This window comes from Pollachius pollachius (assembly GCF_949987615.1).
Source record: "Pollachius pollachius genome assembly, chromosome: 3".
In the NCBI taxonomy this organism is placed as follows: domain Eukaryota; kingdom Metazoa; phylum Chordata; class Actinopteri; order Gadiformes; family Gadidae; genus Pollachius; species Pollachius pollachius.
In genome coordinates this window covers 48,170,475-48,185,522 of record NC_136936.1, presented here as the reverse complement: position 1 = coordinate 48,185,522, position 15,048 = coordinate 48,170,475, and the positions used below count along the sequence as shown (strand labels likewise).

At 47.5% G+C, this 15,048-nt stretch overlaps 1 protein-coding gene across 4 annotated transcripts in view; it reads left to right on the top strand.

Annotated features, from left to right (window-relative positions):
* Window positions 1-14,682, top strand: part of fmnl2a (formin-like 2a) — a 50,724-nt gene extending 36,042 nt beyond the window's left edge. Inside the window, exons 12-27 of one of the 4 annotated variants that reach the window (XM_079731980.1) lie at window positions 296-445; window positions 757-858; window positions 1,125-1,452; window positions 1,789-1,962; window positions 4,098-4,222; window positions 4,514-4,716; window positions 5,673-5,907; window positions 6,217-6,285; window positions 6,464-6,544; window positions 6,723-6,852; window positions 7,502-7,665; window positions 8,132-8,233; window positions 8,399-8,494; window positions 8,684-8,804; window positions 10,030-10,159; window positions 12,455-12,568. In XM_079731980.1, coding sequence (XP_079588106.1) covers window positions 296-445; window positions 757-858; window positions 1,125-1,452; window positions 1,789-1,962; window positions 4,098-4,222; window positions 4,514-4,716; window positions 5,673-5,907; window positions 6,217-6,285; window positions 6,464-6,544; window positions 6,723-6,852; window positions 7,502-7,665; window positions 8,132-8,233; window positions 8,399-8,494; window positions 8,684-8,804; window positions 10,030-10,121 — 2,172 coding nt within the window. In that variant the 3' untranslated portion in view covers window positions 10,122-10,159; window positions 12,455-12,568. Of the gene's footprint in view, window positions 1-295; window positions 446-756; window positions 859-1,124; window positions 1,453-1,788; window positions 1,963-4,097; window positions 4,223-4,513; window positions 4,717-5,672; window positions 5,908-6,216; window positions 6,286-6,463; window positions 6,545-6,722; window positions 6,853-7,501; window positions 7,666-8,131; window positions 8,234-8,398; window positions 8,495-8,683; window positions 8,805-10,029; window positions 11,756-12,454 lie in introns of those variants that run through there. The other 3 variants (XM_079731981.1, XM_079731978.1, XM_079731979.1) reach the window with 3 other exon arrangements.
* The last annotated feature ends 366 nt before the right edge of the window (window positions 14,683-15,048 follow it).

Below are 15,048 nucleotides of genomic sequence, written 5' to 3'. Positions count from 1 at the left end.
CCTGTCTGTCTGCCTGCCTGTCTCTCTGTCTGTCTGTCTGTCTGCCTGCCTGCCTGCCTGCCTGCCTGCCTGCCTGCCTGCCTGCCTGTCTGTCTGTCTGCCTGCCTGCCTGCCTGCCTGCCTGCCTGCCTGTCTGTCTGTCTGTCTGTCTGTCTGTCTGTCTGTCTGTCTGTCTGCCTGCCTGCCTGCCTGCCTGCCTGCCTGCCTGCCTGTCTGTCTGTCTGTCTGTCTGTCTGTCTGTCTGTCTGTCTGTCTGTCTGTCTGTCTGTCTGTCTGTGGTGCTTCCTCCCTGCAGAAGCTGAAGCACACAGAGAGCGACAAGCTGCAGGTGCAGATCCAGGCGTACCTGGACAACGTGTTTGACGTGGGCGCGCTGCTGGAGGACGCCGAGACCAAGAACGCCGCCCTGGAGCGGGTGGAGGAGCTGGAGGAGAACATGTCCCACGTGAGAACCCTCGTCCGCATCTATGGTTCTCCTAAGACCTCCATAGTAAAAATCGAATGTGCATTTCATGTGTTTTAATGGAGGCATTCATAGTTCACACATTTGATATTTTATTGCCTTCACACATTTTTGTCTTTCTACTCTTTGCTCAATTGTATTTATTTCTAATTGTATTTTATTTTATATATTGTTATTATTATTATTATTATTTTTACTATTATTATTATTATATATATAACAATGATTACGATGACGATGACGATAATTTCATAGATATATAACTCATTGACTCCCTTGTTGCTGTCTGACAGTTGTCAGAGAAGCTACAGGACACGGAGAACGAAGCCATGTCCAAGATCGTGGAGCTGGAGAAGCAGCTGATGCAGCGGAACAAGGACCTGGACGTAATCCGGGTCAGTGTCCCCCCAGTCTCCCCCCAGTCTCCTCCTAGTCTTCTCCCAGTCTTAGTAATGTATACAATCACAAACTCGACCTCAACTCTGAGCTGAACTCACCAAAAACTCTCACCTGCCCAAATGTTAACTTTCAATGAACAAGAAGTCTTTCACCTCATTAATCAACTTTATTAATTGTTTTAATCCTAAAGTCCTCTCCACCTACATCACCATCACCATCCTCATCCTTTGTCCCGCCTCCCTCCCCATGAACCCGGAAACAGGAAGTGTACAAGGACGCCAGCTCCCAGGTGCACGCACTGCGGCAGATAGTGAAGGACCGGGACGCCACGCTGCAGCGCCAGGGCAACCTGGAGAAGAAGATCCAGGAGCTGGAGAAGCAGGGCACGCTCAAGGGCCACAAGAAGGGCCACGGGGACGCCTCCGTCCTGGCCCCGGGCGCCGCCGGCACGCTCACGCTACCGCCCGGCGTGGAGGGGGGCGGGGTCCCAGGAGGCGGGGTCCTGAACTACACGGGGGACATGATGTTGGCCCCTCCTCCACCTCCCCCTCCTCCTCCTCCTCCGCCACCTCCTCCGATGAACGGCTTGTGTAGGTTTATGTTGTTAAAGCGGCATTCATTTCATTTTGACCACTAGAGGGCAGGAGGGAGCGCTTCTAAAGCAATCTTGTGAATGGACATTAGTCACTGTCTGGTGGTTCCGTAAAATGATGCCCACTGGAGTATGAAATCCGAGATTTTTTAATGTATCGCAGAGTGTTTAAAGCTACATTTAGTGATTCAATTACGGAAAGGTTAAAAGAAAAGTTAGCCCTTCTCTCTGATTTGCCCTTTTCTGTTTTTACATTTCCTAATATCCTTCCCTCTCTCCCTCTCTCTCTCTCTCTCTCTCTCTCTCTCTCGCTCCCTCTCTCTCTCTCTCTCAGTGCCAAACGGGAGCTCGCCGGTCGACTCCCTCATAGCAACGCCACCTCCCCCTCCTCCCCCACCTCCTCCTCCTCCCCTCCCCTCGTCGGGGGGGTCCATGCCTCCCCCGCCTCCCCCTCCCCTCCCGGGAAGCGGCGGAACGCCCACCGTCATCATGAACTCCGGCCTCGCAGGTGAGCGCACCTGGAGCTGTGAAAACACTCCTGATGGAACGACGTCATAATGCACACAATGAAGGCATCTGCGCGTGAAGTGTGGGTTGTTTGATCACATCTCGGCGGTGCAAGATTAGTTTTTACAGTGTTGGCAGTCGGCAAAGTCGGCAAACGGGAACTGATTGTTCAGGGGGTTTTATTCGGTTGGTTTGCATCAGTACAATCTCAAAGAAGGGCTCCTATCTCGGCTCTATCTCGGCCCTATCTCGGCCCTTCCAACCGGCCCAGTTTCGGGGGTTGTGGAGGACAGCGCCGGATGTGATAGAGCTCTGTGCGGAGTGGTCCGACCGCGTGATAGGCTGCATTGTCTCACTCACTCACCGGGGAGCAGCTATCTGTGACTCGGGCGCTAATATGTTTGTGCTGAGATTGTTGCGGTCGATAGAAAGAGAACAGTCAGCCAGGATTCACGCACTGTGGAGCCCTCTGGCTTTGCCCTGCATGCCTGAGTGTTAATGTGTATGTGGGCTTTTATCACCACTGCCGCGGGGACGTGGGAATGCACTCCAAACTTCAACTGTGAATAACTTTGGAAACCAGTGTTTCCCGTTAGCAGAGACACAGTGGAACATGTCTTTAAGAGGGATTTGCATGTAGAGGCTTTTCTAGATGCTTGCTTTCATTCCGCAAATAATTTCTATTTAAATTTCTCTTTCAACATTTTTTTTGTCCGGCTTCCAGAGGGACCCATCAAACTGTTCTGTAGGTCTGCCTTGGTCTTCAACCCCTCCCCTGTTTACTCTCCCCTCTCTGCTGTCTGTCGAGACCACCTTCTCTGTCTGTCCATGTTTGGAAAATGGTATTTTCACTCTAAAACACATTGAATATACCACGTATAGGTGGATGAATCATGCGCCTTCAAAACTAAATGACCAAAACCATCTTTTTCTAATCTTTATATACATCTCTAAAAATACCATGTTTCAAACTGCATGATTTTCTTCTCTGGGTCGACCCTGTAGCTAGGAGTCCTTGTCCGGCTCAGTCTGTGTGTATATCTTTGTGTGTATTTGTGAGCCACAGACTTAAGTGATACTGTTGACCTAAAAATGATAGTGCTAGTAGGCTGAGACGCAGGACTTGCTGTAGCAGGCCGATGATGGCAATAGATAAGCGTGTGTTTGCGTGTGTGTGTGTGTGTGTGTGTGTTTGGGGCCGTTTGTGGATGGGCTGTGTCAAAACCTGACTGCCACATTCCTGCCACATTCACTCCCATCCCTTATCTCCAGCCCCTGCTGGCTCTGATATAAACCCCTCATTGAGGCTGTGCCAGTCAGTCAGGACATTTCTCAAATGTCTGGAGAAACTAGGTATCGAGCTAGGTTACGTATCTAGCTGGGTTACGTATCTAGCTTGGTTAGGTATCTAGCTTGATAAGGCATCTAGCTTGGTTAGGCATCTAGCTGGTCTAGGTATCTGGCTAGGTATATGTCTAGGTTAGGTATCTAGCTAGCTTATGTATCTAACTAGGCTAAGTAGCTAGCTGGGTCAGGCACCTGGCTGGGCTAGGTATCAAGCCTGGTTTGGCGTCTAGCTGGGTTAGGTAGCTAGCAGTGCCTGGTAACTAGCTTGGCTAGGTAGCTAGCTGGGCCTAGTAGCTAGCTGTTCTAGGTATCTAGCTGGGTCTGGTAGCTTGCTGGGTCTGGTAGCTAGCTGGGCCTGGTAGCTAGCTGGGTCTGGTAGCTAGCTGGGCCTGGCTGATGTTGAGGTTGAAGTGAGTATGATCCGAAAGTTTCAAAAGTTGAATCTCCTCTAATGAGGATATGTTTCTAGATTTTATTCAGAACCAAGAGCAGGGACATGGAAAGTGTCAAGCTAAGGGGAACTTTGGGATGATTTTGAAACTACATTAATACCAAATATATATTTAATGTCTCAGAGAAGGTCATTGCAGTATGCATGTCGTGCCTCCACTCTATCTTCCACCACCACCAGCTCCAGCACCAGAACCCTTCTGCATGTTTGTGTGTGTTTGTGTGTGCGTGTGTGTGAGTGTGTGTGTGTGTGTGTGTGTGTGTGTCTGCATGCAGCTGACGTCTCCCCTGGTGAAGAGAGCGAAATGCTAAATTCTAACCTCTCTTTGTGCCGCCCAGCTGTGAAGATCAAGAAGCCCATCAAGACAAAGTTCAGGATGCCCGTGTTCAACTGGGTGGCGCTGAAGCCCAACCAGATCAACGGCACCGTCTTCAACGAGATCGACGACGAGAGAATACTGGAGGTAGCGACTCCTACTGGGCTTAGCAGTCTGCTCTACATTTATTTGACGACGTTCAATCTAAAAGTAGATTACCGTCTGCGCAGGATTAATAGCTAGAAATATATGAAGCAAACAAACGTTATTTAAACTGTAAATCTTAAAGTAGACTACCTTACTCGCAGGAATAATAGCTAGAGATGTTAAGCAAACAAACCTGTTTAATACACAATATTTAGAGGCTCACTACGGACGCTGTCCCTTGGAGCTGATGGGGACGAGCAGAACTAACGGTTGGCTGTTGTGCTCTTCCAGGACCTGAACGTGGACGAGTTTGAGGAGATGTTCAAGACCAAGGCCCAGGGGCAGGCCTTCGACGTGATCTCCAGCAAGCAGAAGGTGTCCCAGAAGGGCCCCACTAAGGTGTCCCTGCTGGACTCCAACCGGGCCAAGAACCTGGCCATCACGCTGCGGAAGGTGGGCAAGACCCCCGAGGAGATCAGCAAGTCCATTCAAATGTAAGCCCTTTCAAAATAAGAGTTCTGCTTTTTTTTACACGCCCGTGATATGCATGGTTTGGGAATTGTTGTTTGGGTGTGGACTATCGTTGGTGCGTTTTAATCAAACTGTCTTTGATTAAGAATATGTCTACGTAAATGATCAGGAGCACTAAAGCTACATGTATTTGGTTACATAATTCTTTTCATTCTTTTCTTTATATATTTTTTAACATTTATCTGGAAAATCAATTCTTGAAAATGAAAGATTTTTTTTGGGACCAGTACGGTGTAGTTGTTCGGGGTGGAATTCTGGTTGTGGGTTCGAATCCCCTCTCTCCTCCCATGTCCGTCCTTACCTGTAGGCCCCCTAGAACAAGATGCCCCTTCCCCCTAACGACATCCTCCTTAACGACACTAGATCTGTATTCGCTGTGAGCCACATGGTCTAAAGAGGTAACCCAGTTGACTATCCTTAAAGATCTCCTATTATACTACTTTTCTGGTCTTAATTTCTTATTAATGACTCCAATAGAGCAACCTGACACGAATCACAGCGCAAAAAACTGTGTCGATTTTCGGGACACTCTTCCTCTCATCTGGGCGCTTTCAGCGTTCTCTGTCAACACTCGGCTTCGTCCTTCTCCGCCCCCTCGCCCCCCTCCTGCCAACCCCACTCCGTTGTGATTGGTTACCTTCCGGAAGAGCATGTTGCAGCATACATGGAAAATCCGGATCGTTCTACGTAGATAAATCCCGGAAATTTGAACAAGTGAATCGCGACCGGCGTCCCTAGTGTTTAGCGCTCTGCACAGCCACCCCACAGCAGGGAAAACATCTAAATGCATGTATGTCGTTATTTGACACTTTAGTATGGTTAAACATGACTATAAATCATCATAACAACGTTTAGCATAAAAGTCGAAAAAAAGCATAACTGGTGCTCTTTAATCACTGCGTCCCCGTTCCGCCCTCAGCTTCGACCTGCGCGCGCTGCCCGTGGACTACGTGGAGTGCCTGATGCGCTTCCAGCCCACGGAGACGGAGGTGAAGATCATGCGGCAGTTCGAGAAGGAGCGCAAGCCGCTGGAGAGCCTGACCAACGAGGACCGCTTCATGATGCACTTCAGCAAGATCGAGCGGCTCATGCAGAAGATGACCATCATGGCCTTCATCGGGAACTTCACGGAGAGCGTGCAGATGCTCACGCCGGTGAGATGCGGAGGAGACGCTTTTGTTTTGTAGTATCGGGGTTTGCACAGGAGGAAGCAGCACAGGGTTTGAACTAGCAGGAAACGAGTGAGGCTGTTATTGTGCCGCAAACAAATTCATGAAAAACGTATGAGTTTTCCGTCAGTAAGTTTTCTCGCTCTTATTGCTGCAAAACAGATTTTCTCCTGGCATTATAAAAGTATTGTCTTTGTTTGTATTTGTTTGTGATTAGTTTGGGTCATCAGAGTGGGAAAGAGAGTTGAGCGCTGCATCTAGTCTTAACGATGTCTTCTCTCTGACGGCCCACAGCAACTCCATGCCGTCATCGCGGCATCCGTGTCCATCAAGTCGTCCCAGAAGCTGAAGAAGATCCTGGAGGTGAGAACACACTCCCAGCGTTGTGACGTTGAAGGCGCTTTAGGGATGATTCAGAACAGACCGGACGATAACACAATGTTGATATCTGGACATGCATATCCCAAATGTCCCATCTGGGATTGATAAACAGATCAATGATTGTTTGATTGTTTGATCATTGATTAATGTTTATTTGCAGATCATCTTGGCGCTGGGAAACTACATGAACAGTGGCAAGCGAGGAGCCGTGTACGGATTCAAACTACAGAGTTTAGACTTGGTACGTCCCTCCCTCATTCCCTTTAAATCCGCCAGTGATCCACGGCATATTCAAGCCTTATATGGGCCTTCCTCCGGGACTTCCTATCCCCACCCAGCTGGCGATCAGAACAAAGATGGCCGCTAGGTGACTGTGAACGTTCGTGAACCGGATTTCTCGTCGTTTGTTTTATGTTCAGCTGCTGGACACCAAGTCGACGGACCGCAAGCAGACGCTGCTGCACTACATCGCCAACGTGGTGCGGGAGAAGTACCAGCAGGTGTCTCTGTTCTACAACGAGATCCACTACGTGGAGAAGGCAGCGGCAGGTGAGATTCTAGAAGATTCTAGGAGAAAAACGTCGCCATTGCTGTGACCCCCTTGTGGAGGTGCTTTTGGCCCCCAAACCTGACAAATATGTTACGCTTAAAATAACCCAGAAATGTTCTTTACCTCAAGGAATATATTGAATCCGTATTAAAATAAATAAATGATGCATATATGTTGTTGCCATGGCCTTATTGTGTGTGTTGTGTGTGTGTGTGTGTGGGTGCGCGTGTGTGTCCTTGCGTGCGTGTCTGTGTATTCCTGTGTCTGTTTGTGTGTGTGGGTGCATGTCTATCTGTGTGTGTGCTTGCATGTTTTTGTGTGCTTGCATTTCTGTGTGTGTGTGTGTGTGTGTGTGTATGCTGTTGCCATGGCCTTATTGTGTGTGTGTGTGTGTTGTTGCCATGGCTTTATTGTGTGTGTGTGTTTCTGTGTGTGTGTGTGTGTGTGTGTGTGTTGCTGCCATGGCCTTACTGTCTGTCTGTCTGTCTGTCTGTCTGTCTGTGCGTGCGTGCGTGCGTGCGTGCGTGCGTGCGTGCGTGCGTGCGTGCGTGCGTGCGTGCGTGCGTGTGTGTGTGCGTGTCTGTGTGTGTGCGTCTGTGTCTGTGTGTGCGTCTGTGTCTGTGCGTGTCTGTGTGCGTGCGTGTACAGTGTCGCTGGACAACGTGCTGCTGGACGTGCGGGAGCTGCAGCGGGGCATGGAGCTGACCAAGAGGGAGTACAGCATGCACGGCCACAACACCATGCTCAAGGACTTCATCGCCCTCAACGAGGCCAAGCTCCGCAAGCTGCAGGAGGACGCCAAGATCGCCCAGGTGAGCTGGGGCCGCCGCGGGGGTTCACCTGGGCGAGGGTGAGGGTGAGGGTGAGGGTTAGGGTAAGGGTTAGAGTTAGGGTTTGGGTTAGAGTAAGGGTTAGTGTTGGGGTTTGGGACGTTGGCGTTTTTGGTAGCTGTGGGGGTTCAACTGGGTTAGGGTTAGGGTTCGGTTTTGGGTTAGGGTTAGGTTTTGGGTTAGGGTTAGGGTTCGATTTTGGGTTTGGGTTAGGGTTAGGGTTAGGTTTTGGGTTAGGGTTTGGTTTAGGGTTAAGGTAAATGTTTGGGGTTTAGGGTAATGGTTTAGGGTTATGGATTGATGTTAGGTTTCAGGGTTAGGGTTTGGTTTTAGGGTTAGGGTTTGGATTTTAGGGTTTTAGGGACGGTTTTAGGCTTTGGTTGTAGGGCCACGGTCGGAGTGCAGTGATTGACACTTTTTTGTTTTGTTTTATTGTTTTCTCCGACAGGACGCTTTTGACGAGGCGGTAAAGTTCTTCGGCGAGAACAGCAAAACCACCCCCCCCTCGGTCTTCTTCCCCGTGTTCGTACGCTTCGTCAAGGCCTACAGGGTGAGCCAACCCCACCATCATCATCATCATCCCACACACACACACACACACACACACACACACGCACACGCACACGCGCACACGCACACGCGCACACACACACACGCACACGCACGCACACATTGCACTGTTTGTTTATTTTGTGTTTGCGCGTTGTGTGCACAGCAAGCGGACGAGGACAACGAGTTCAGGAAGAGGCAGGAACAGATGCTGATGGAGAAGCTGTTGGAGCAGGAGGCCATGATGGAGGAGGACAAGAAGGTACACACAGACAGAAAGAGACACACAAACACGCACACACAAATACACGACTACACACAGACCTACACAGACAGACAGAGATGAGGTTCACTGATGAGCGTTGACACTGCAGAGGATTATTGGACATAACTGATGTTCTAAAGCCGTGTGCGTGTGTGCGTGTGTGTGTGTGTGTGTGTGTGTGTCCAGTCCCCCTCCAAGAGCAAGCATCCACAGCGGGAGCTGATCCAGGAGCTGCGGAAGAAGCAGGTGAAGGACAGCCGACATGTCTACGAAGGGAAGGACGGAACCATCGAAGACATTATCACAGGTACGCTCACCTGGCCCCGCCTCCTGGCTGGGGCTCCTCCCCTTTTCTCTCCCTCTCTCTATCTGTCTCTCTCTCTTACGCTCTCTCTCTCTCTGTCTCTGTATCTCTCTCTCTCTCTCTGCCTCTCTCTCTCCCTCTCTCTCTCTCTGCCTCTCTCTCTCTCTCTCTCTCTCTCTCTCTCTCTCTCTCTCTCTCTCTCTCTCTCTCTCTCTCTCTCTCTCTCTCTCTCTCTCTCTCTCTCTCTCTCTCTCTCAGGGATAAATGCATGCAGGTCCTCTCTTGTGCTCAATATTCGGGCATTAACTTGGGGATTCTCAGCCAACTAACGATACGCAAGCGCTTTTTTTTAACGATTCTGCTATTATTTCAAAATATAAGCCTGTATTTAACACGTATTGTCATGTGTAAACATGCATTTACGACGCAGCTAATCCAATCACGTTTTGAGCCCACTAAAATTGTGTAATTGTTGCTATTAATACCTGCTGGTGGATTAGTTTGGTACGTGCGATACACCACGCTGTACTTTCACAGGTTTGAACATGAACAACATCTTAAAACTACCAAATTGTATGTGTAGTTTAGACTTGAGCTACACTGACTATCCTAACTGCAGAGTTCTGTCTTAAAGGCAAAAAAAAGTCAAAATCTACATGAACATGTTGATGTTCCTGTAGAAGTTGAACCTGTAGATGTTGAATATATATATATATATATATATATATATATATATATATATATATATATATATATATATATATATATATATAGTACAATATTGTGATTGACCAACAAATATATATACGATAATACATAATGTTCAACATCTACACGTTCTAATTACAGAATTAAATGGAAAATGCCCACAATAAAGTGGAAACATTTGGCTTATCCGTTAACACTTTGCTGTTTTCAAACCAATTAAAGAAAGAGTAACCTCAAAACAGTACTGTGTACCCTGTAGGAAGACTATAGACAAGTAACACAATAGTTTGGTGTACACACACACACACACACACACACACACACACACACTTCTAGGATGCCGTTTCAGTTTAGGATGTGCTCCACAATGTGAAGCAGGCGGCGGCGTCGTTGTGGTTGCTGTTGTTTTGGGGGAACATTAACCATCTCAACCCACTGCTTCTCCTCACGCTGTCCTGTGTCTCTGGCTGTCTGTCCCTCTCCCTGTCCTCCTGTCCCTCCTCCCTCCCGGTCACCACAGTGCTGAAGACGGTGCCCTTCACCGCCCGCACCGCCAAGCGCGGCTCGCGCTTCTTCTGCGACCCCGCCCTCAGTGACGAGTACCATTACTAAGCTTGTAGAACGCTCGCTCCCTCTGCTCCCGCCCCAAGGTTGCTGGAACACACTGCTCGCTCTCTCTCTCTCTCTCTCTCTCTCTCCCCGTGCGTGTGTGTTTGTTTGGTGTTAGTTTTTGGCTTTTGCGCCTTAACACACTCTTTCTTTCACTGTCCGTCACCGGTGACCTGTGCATGTGTCCGGAGCCGACCCGTCTCGGGAATACTACCGGGGCTAGGCGGTGTTGTACTGTGCGCTTTTGAAAGTGTTTGTGTGGGTTTTGAGTGTGTTTGTGTGTGTTCGCATGTGTGTGGGTCTTTCTCCCCTTTCAGCATGACAAGGTGGTGGGATAACAGTCTGGGGCTCCTAATGCATGACGTGTGAAAATCATGAGATATATTTATCATCGTAGCGAACCGCAGCAGACCCTAATGTCACACAGGGAGGCGGGGCCTCGAGGTCGTCCTAATCTGGACTGACATGAGATGATCTTTTTAGGTCGTCGAAAAATATACGATGTTTGGCGCCCCCTGCTGACCGTAAACGGAACAACACGTCCCTAGATATATAAATATTATAACATTATTTAGTGACTATATAGCATCTCTCCATTCTGAGAGAAGATAATGAATTCTAACCACTGTCACCTTTTAACCAATAGCATGCCTTTAAGACTAATGTGATTTCTACAGAGCTATCGCCTCTGATATTATATATTATAAATATAATATGATGCTTTTCAACTCCTGTTTTTATGAACACTGTTTGTTTACGATGACATCGCTGTTGCTGTTCTGCTAACGTCTCGCATGCAAATCCCCCTTCCGCTGTTGTTACCCACAATGCATCCCTGCTGCCCTTCGTACCTCTTACCTTGTGCTTTGCTCGGCCATCTGCTGATAGGTCACCTTCCTGTCACATGACTTTCATTGCCGTGGCAGGCGTGACAAGGTCCTAATCTCTAACATGACGCATGAAGTGTTGTGCCGCAGCAGACGATGAAGGGGGTGTTTTGAGAGTGCCTGATTGTTTTGTGTTCACTGCGTGCCGACTAACAAAAGCCATCTGCCGCCATTGGAAAAGTACCTACCTAGTTGCCATTCTTGCTTTCTATTAGGTGCTTATTGGGTGGTTGCGTGCATGCCTTGGTGGAGGTGTCGTCGCCTTGTTATCTAAACACTCATAACCACTCTGTGTTCACTGTGTGTCTTAAAATGGGCTTTTGGTTTGTTCTGTCATGCTGATCCGCCTCTCTGCAAAGCAGTCTTGAGTCTTTAAAAACACAGGAAACTAAAACAAACAGTAAAAGCTTCTGCCTCTTCGGTTCGCCGTCCTCTGTGCCAGTTAACAGGCTCAAGCTCGCCATGTCTATTAAGCCCCGCCCCTTTGTGATTTGGTGTAAGTTCATTGGCCAGCGGCCTACTCAATCTCCCCCCCCCCCCCCCACGCCCTCTGCCCTCCCTCGCTTCCCTGCCAGACCGCAACGCTTCTGCCCGCCCCAGTGCGGGATGCTCCCCAGCAGGACCCTGTCCCCCCATCGCCATAGCTTTACCTTCTTTGTTTTATTCATTTTAACCTCCATTTTGTCTTCTTCTCATCCAGCCCTAAAGAAGAATAATATTACTATATTCCCCACTGTCTACTCGAGGGTAAGGAAATCCTCTGTAGTGCTGGATGTGACCCAAACCTGGCAAGCATTTCCTCTTTTTACTCCACCTCCCCCCCCACCCACTCTCCTCCCCTCCCTCCCTCCCCCCCCCTCCCTCTCTTCCCCTCCCTCCCTCCCTCCCTCTCTTCCCCTCCCTCTCCTCTCCTCTGCTCTCCTCCCTCCCTCCCTCTCCTCCCCTCCCTCTCCTCTCATCTGCTCTCCTCCCTCCCTCCCTCTCCTCCCCTCCCTCTCCTCCCTCCCTCTCTCCTCCCGCCTTCCCTCCCTCCCTCTCTCCTCCCTCCTTCCCTCCCCACCATGATGTGCAGTCACCTCACCACCTGTTTTTATCTCTGATCATATTTCTATTTACTATTCATCCCCCCATTATTCATCACTTTGAATAGCTTTTTTTCGCATTTGGTTCCAACAATTTCAGCCAAGCATTGGCCAAAAATCATTCCAAACACCTAACTGGATTATTCTCTCCATCTTGGCAAAGAGGCAAAATCAAAAGCCCCCCTCCCCCCTAGTGTAGTTATTTTAAATGATATGTCAGCGAGAGACTTGAGAGAGAATCGTGTTTTAGTTTCCCTGCGTTTTAAACTCAAGCTGCTTTGTTAGACTGGACGTCAGCGATGGCTAGACCTCACGATATGTCTGACCCCTGCTTTGTGTCCCCACCACACACACACACGCACACCAGATCTGAGGAACCAGCCATACAGGCGAGCCGATGGCGTGCGTCGCAGTGGCCGCCGGCGTTTCGATGACCAGAGCCTGCGGCCAATCAACAGTGGGGAGGTGGTCATGTGACGAGGGAACGCAGGAAGATGTGATGTGGATATGTGAAGGGACGTGCGATGGTTTTAGAAAGAGAGAGAGAGAGAGAGAGAGAGGATGGATGTGAGACGGAAGATGCCGGGAGGCGGATGCTGCTGAGTTCCCTAGCAACCAACAGAGATAAATCTGTAAATATATACATAAAAGAAAGAAAGAAAACGAAAAGACAATGAATCTCTGGCGTAGGAGCAGCCTCTGAAATACGAAGGACTGGGCTGGGGGGGTAGGGTTAGACCGATGGAGACGGCATGAGAGAGTGGTCTGCAATGTTAAAAAGAAAAGAAAAGTAATTTGCAAAGTGCCTGAACTTTTCATGTGATGTCATAAAGTTGTTAGTTTTCGGTTTGTTTTTCGTCCAATTGTCGATAGTCATTACAATCCATGAAACACCACCAGGCTTTAAATTCTTAAGACATCTGGGACGCAATGAAACAACTGGATTATACGGTGATATGTAGCAGAGCAGTGGATACTGGGAAGAAGAATTGGAACTTGCACAGAATGTATGGAAAGCATTCCGTATGACAGTTCCGGAACTATCCAGCACGAGGATCCAAGGCCGTATTACTTAAGCACATTCCAAGAAGCCAGGGATTCCTACTATGACCCAACGTGCTTGAAAAGCATTATTTCAAAACAAAATGGCTTTTCAATCTTTTTTTCTCCAAAAGGGTTCCTTATTAAAGTATTAGCTGTTGAGATTTAAGCGATGATTCGAAAAATCGTAGAAAAGGTCTGGTAGGACCGTGCCACGGTGACTTTGAATTATTTCAAGAGGAATACGAGTTGTTGGAGGATGGGGCCAGGTTAATGTGAACTTTATATTGCACATCATTTGTATGCTTGACTGTACGGACGACTCATTCAAAGCTTATTCTTTGGTGAGGAGAGAACGAGGCTGTCCCATCGCAGTGATGCGATGGGAGTTAGTGTGTCCTCCATTTTGTTTGAATACAGTTGTGTTTTGGGTCAATACATGAATACCACAATAAGAGTGTTCACTATGAGCAGAGTGTACCCAGAGTGTACCCAGGACACTGAAGCCCATGTGATGAATACACAATGGAAAGGTGGATCGAAATACTTTGTTTGTTTTGAAATTATTCAAAGGGGTTTGGAATCAGTGCAGCCATCTTCATATCCTTATTGTATTTTTTATTGTATAGTATTTAACCACTAAAAAGGTTTCATTCTAGCTTTCAATGTTTGTTTTTGGTTCACGTGACCTTTCCATTTGGCCAGAATGTCAGTTAATTGACGGCTCCTCTACGTCGACGACATGGCAAAAAAAAAAAAAAAGTTTTGTAAATGTACAGATATTTTGCTACAAACGTAAATTTTGTTCCCTTTTTTTAATTCCTAATTCATATGACCCGTGAGGTTCATATTGTAAATATTGTTTAAACAAAAGTTTACAATGCTCTGTGCTCTACAATTTGAATGTTATTAACTTATAGTTGTTTTCATTTCTTATATTTAATTAAACCAAAACAATAGCCTAACAAATCATTATTGTAGAGCGCTATGAAGGCTTTTCATACTGGATCACTTCATTAAATACCGAGTGGATCATAAAACTACACTAAGCCAGCGACGCACACAGCACTAGGGATGCAAGGATTCCATGCACAATGTGTGTTTGTGTGTGTGAATAGCATTGAAAATGAATAAATCTAATTTGGACCTCAAAGTTGACATTTGTTTCATATTTTTTTTAAACAAGGTACTGCCAATTTAGAACATAATGGTTTGATAGCAATGGAACATTGACATCACATCGATTTAGCCTTTCTTATTTGATGTACCAGGTTCTAATAAGGTTTTCCAGTCGCTGGCTTGTGTAACGTTGTGATCCATTCTGTTCTCTGGACCAAAAATAACCCACTAAAGCATGTTGTGAATTACCATGTTCTCTGAAGAACGTCCTGCTCATCTCTTCTCCTGGACTGGATAATACTGGCATGTCTCTTTTTAAATCAGAATTGTATTTTAGGCATTGTGTGCTGACTATAAAATACTTTAAATAACCTTTTTTTTTTACGTTAGGTGGGATTCTTAATGAATACGATCAATTAAACTATTTACATTGAATGGATGTTTGTTTAATTCACTGCTGTTTTGGTCCTGGCACAGAAATGTCCTTTGCACCTAATTTTGATAAACTGCCAATTTCGGTTCCGAATCCCCGTAAAGCACATCACATGTCAATGGATATCTCTCGTGGAGAGTAAACCTCTGAAAGACATGGACGTGTTATGACAGCTGCCAACACATTGAGCGTCAGACTCACTCAAATTACCGTGATCACACGCTCTCACCCCTGCACCTCCTATTTCTCACACCAATTACTCTTATATAAGAGTTTGAGCCTGGCCAACAGTCATACCGTAGTAACTACGATCACGCGGCACGCCATCTACACTTCAGAGAAGCGCGGTTACTTTAACTGCGCATCTA